General features: G+C 35.4%; 2 protein-coding genes across 2 annotated transcripts; one reads left to right on the forward strand and one right to left on the reverse strand.

The window, feature by feature from the left end:
• Positions 1-91: 91 nt before the first annotated feature.
• HELRODRAFT_184448 (hypothetical protein) lies at positions 92-1,367 on the reverse strand (the record flags this gene model as incomplete). The annotated part of the gene is made up of 2 exons (XM_009027911.1): positions 92-1,223; positions 1,301-1,367. Coding segments are annotated over 2 exons (1,199 nt in total), but the record flags the coding sequence as incomplete, so codon positions are not given.
• A 1,279-nt stretch (positions 1,368-2,646) lies between these two features.
• HELRODRAFT_184449 (hypothetical protein) lies at positions 2,647-3,538 on the forward strand (the record flags this gene model as incomplete). Its single annotated transcript, XM_009027912.1, has 2 exons — positions 2,647-3,398; positions 3,514-3,538. The coding sequence occupies 2 exons, from the start codon at positions 2,647-2,649 to the stop codon at positions 3,536-3,538; spliced, it is 777 nt and encodes a 258-aa protein (XP_009026160.1).
• Positions 3,539-3,731: the final 193 nt, after the last annotated feature.

The raw sequence follows: 3,731 nt of genomic DNA on the forward strand, positions 1-3,731 counted from the left end.
TTGTAGCAATGAGTAGTTCATCCTGTCATCATCAAGTGGCTTGTGGTTTGACTGATTTATATTTGGCCAGTAGGCTCGAAATCTTTCAAACATTCCAATGTTGGGGCCACGGCTTGGACCAAACAGAACTGTGAAAACTTCACCGATTATCAATTCATGTACATGATGACGACAAGCAAAGTGCAAGAGATTTCTATGGAGCAGTTTCTCCAGCAAAACACATGCTCCACTTGACGTCCCAGTATTGGCAGCAGTAGTATCAAAGCACATGCCTATAATGTCTTCACTAACGTCCCATAATTTGAGCAACTGAAAAGTTGCATTGGCCTGTGCTTGTCCCGTGCTTGATGCAATTTTAACAATTCCTAAGATTTTCTCCACATTACAGCCAGTCACAACAACAGCCAGTCTATCAGTTCTGGAGTGTGGATCATCATTCATGATCTTCCCATCCCAGTGAACCAGAAGGGGGTTTCTGTCACGATCCTGAAATTGTTGACGAATACTGCTGTCAATGGTTGATCGATGTTGCTGTCGTTTACGATGAACTGTGGAACGTGACAGAGATGTATCCCCGATGTCTTGCCCACTAGCTTGTGCAATGGCTGCTGCTAATACTGTGAACTTTCTATCTGACAGGTTTATTCTATCCAGTGCTGAAGCAACATCTGGCGACGACAACATATTCTGCACAGTTCGTGTTTTTTTACTGGCACTGCTTGACAGACTGTCTTCTACTTCACTGATCTGCTTTTTGTAGTACACTGGAATTTCAATTTCATAGTTGTCCTCTGTGTCCTGCTGTTCACTATCACTGTCATCAGAACTAGATAAATGTAGTGAGGTACTTTCTGTCATCCGCTCCTGCTCTCGCTCTTTTCTCTCTTCTTTTTTGCATTTACGTTGTTCTGTGCGCTCTTCTTTCTTGGTCAGGTCTTTATCAATGCCACTCATTTGCATTCGTCGACTGCCCCTCTGGTCTTCAAGAAATTCTATATCTTCCTGAATTCGGATGAGCTGCATGGCGTGTTGGTGAGCAATATCAAACAGCATGTGCTCCTTTTCTTCAAATTCCTTCTCTCGTGCTCGTTGTGCTTCACTTTGTCTGTTTTTGGTTTTTTTTATTAGATTGTAGTCATCAACTACCGACTTTACTTTTTCTACAACATGAGTATGGTAGGTTGTTGGTATTCTAGCCTTGTTCCACATGTCCATGACCTTATCTGACGACAGTTTTGCACTTTCAGGCACAGTTTTCTTTTCTACTTGATGATAATAAAAAACATTCTCAGGAAATCACCTGTTGTAGGCAATACATTTACTGGAAGTTCACTTTGTAACTGTCCAATCAGCCATATGTTAGTCATGCTGCGTGTTGTAAGAGCACCACAGTTTGAATTAGAAGCCATTTTATACGTAGTTAAATATGTACAGTACCGGTATTTCAAAATCACCTCAAATTATTAGTAAATCGACACAGTTATGCAGAATATTTATCCTATTTTACTTTTTGCTGACAAACAATATGGTGACCATAGAATATTTAATAATAATAATGCATTTTAAAATATCTAATATCTATGTTTTGAATTAAGTAAGTAACCAACTTTTGATACTTTTCCAGTTATATTGGTATTTGGTTTCGAAATAAGGAATTATCACATTGTTAGATAATTTTGAGATGCATGAGCAACCTCTAAATTTAATTTGATTCGTCTTATTTTTGGTTTGTAAGTTTTTAGGACCCAATGGAAACTTTTCAGAGGGTGTGCACTCAAATCAGACAAAAAATTTTATTTCCCCATTCAAATGTGAACCACCCTAATGTAGGTGTGTGTTTGTGTATGTATGTATATGTATTTCATTTCATTTTAAAAGTTTTATTCATAATCAACAACATATCAAATAAGTGAATAAAAGTTATGAAGTTGAATATGCGGAGACCGAATAAGACTGTTTGTCTTGTGGTGGCCACCGCAGATAGATACATGAATAGTTAATGAAATAAAATAAGGAAAATAACTGAAGCAGAAAGATAATTGAAGATATATAAGTAAATGTTCGTGTCATACATATATAGACATTGTCAGGGAGGTCACCTATATTATAATTAAAAGTTGAGCGCTATGACATTTTGTTTCGGGAGATAACGGGCGATAAAAGAAGGGAACGAGGGGAGATTAGAAGGAATATAGAACGTTATTGAACGAGCGAATTGAATATTGTGAAAACGAATTTGGAATGAATATTGTGAAAACAAATTTGAATAAATATTATTTGAAATTAAATTTATTTAATAAATTTAATACAAAAACGTTGAATTGAATAGAATATTGTTAAAATATTGCCAAAACGGATAAAACAATATTAATCTAATATATATAAATAATCTTAAGAAATTTTGAACGACAAAAATATTCAATATGTTATTATAATGTTCTGTTGCCGAATTAAATTATAATTTCTGTTGATTGTCTAGTTTCATTGATCTTGATTATTGACGTTATATTAGTGACGAACCTGACATCTGGCGCAGTCGACAGGATAACTAGGCAGGTCTACTATCAACAAAAAAAAAAAAAAAAATTTTGAGAATATTGATTATATCATTACAATATAATGGATAAATTGGCAGAAATTAAAAAAATGTCTACCGAGCGCTTAATGACGAAAATGATTAAATCAGGAAGGGATGAGGCAGAGGTACGATCAATGTCAAGACAAGAGATTATCGATGCATGTCTCGCTAGCGAATTGATGAGAACAGAACTTCTGACCGAAACATCTGAACCTCCCCAGAACGTAACTGAAACGGAAAGATGGAAATTTGAGAAAGAACTTGAATTTAAAGAAAGACAAGCGGCGAAGGAACTTGAATTTAAAGAAAGACAAGCGGCGAAGGAATTTGAATTTAAAGAAAGACAAGCGGCGAGGGAATTTGAACTGAAAGAACGAGAACTCGAATTGAAAGAAAGACTAAAGGAAGAGTTAAAATTAAAAGAAGATGAAATGAGATTGAAAGAAGATGAACTCAGATTAAAAAGGGAAGAATTTTTATTAAAACAAAAGGAAAGTAATTCGCTAATTAATAGAATTAAAAAGTTCAGCGACACGATGAAAGAACAATTGTGGAAAATGCCCCAAAACCCTAGTGAACTACCAACTTTTTTTGTACATCTCGAAAACGCTTTCTGTTCTAATGGAGTTGATCAAGATGTCAAGTCAAGACTTCTTCAAATGTGTTTACACGATAAAGCGAAGTCTATTATAACTCGATTAACAGTGCAACAATTAGATGATTATAATACTTTGAAAGAATTTCTACTGAGCGAGTTTAGAATCAGTCCAGTCAAATTGCGAGAACAATTTTTCGGCACGAAAAAAATACCAAATGAAACGTACCAACTATTATTATCGAAGTTAAAAAGCTTATGGAATTTTTATCTTAAAAGCAGAGAGATTGGAACAGATTTTCATAAACTAGTGAACTTATTAATGGCCGACCGAATGAAGGAGTTGCTACCCAGAGACTGTTTAAATTTCGTTCTTAGCCAGGAGCAAGATGGCTGGTTAGATTGTGATAAGTTAGCACGAATAGCTGATAATTATGCCGCGACATACGTCAAAGATAATAACAGATCATATCATCGTGAAACGGAACAAAATTCTTTTGTTGACACTGCATTTACTCAGTTTGATACAAGACAGGAAGCGAATCCACGCATATTGGA

Source organism: Helobdella robusta, assembly GCF_000326865.2.
Source record: "Helobdella robusta unplaced genomic scaffold HELROscaffold_518, whole genome shotgun sequence".
NCBI lineage: Eukaryota > Metazoa > Annelida > Clitellata > Rhynchobdellida > Glossiphoniidae > Helobdella > Helobdella robusta.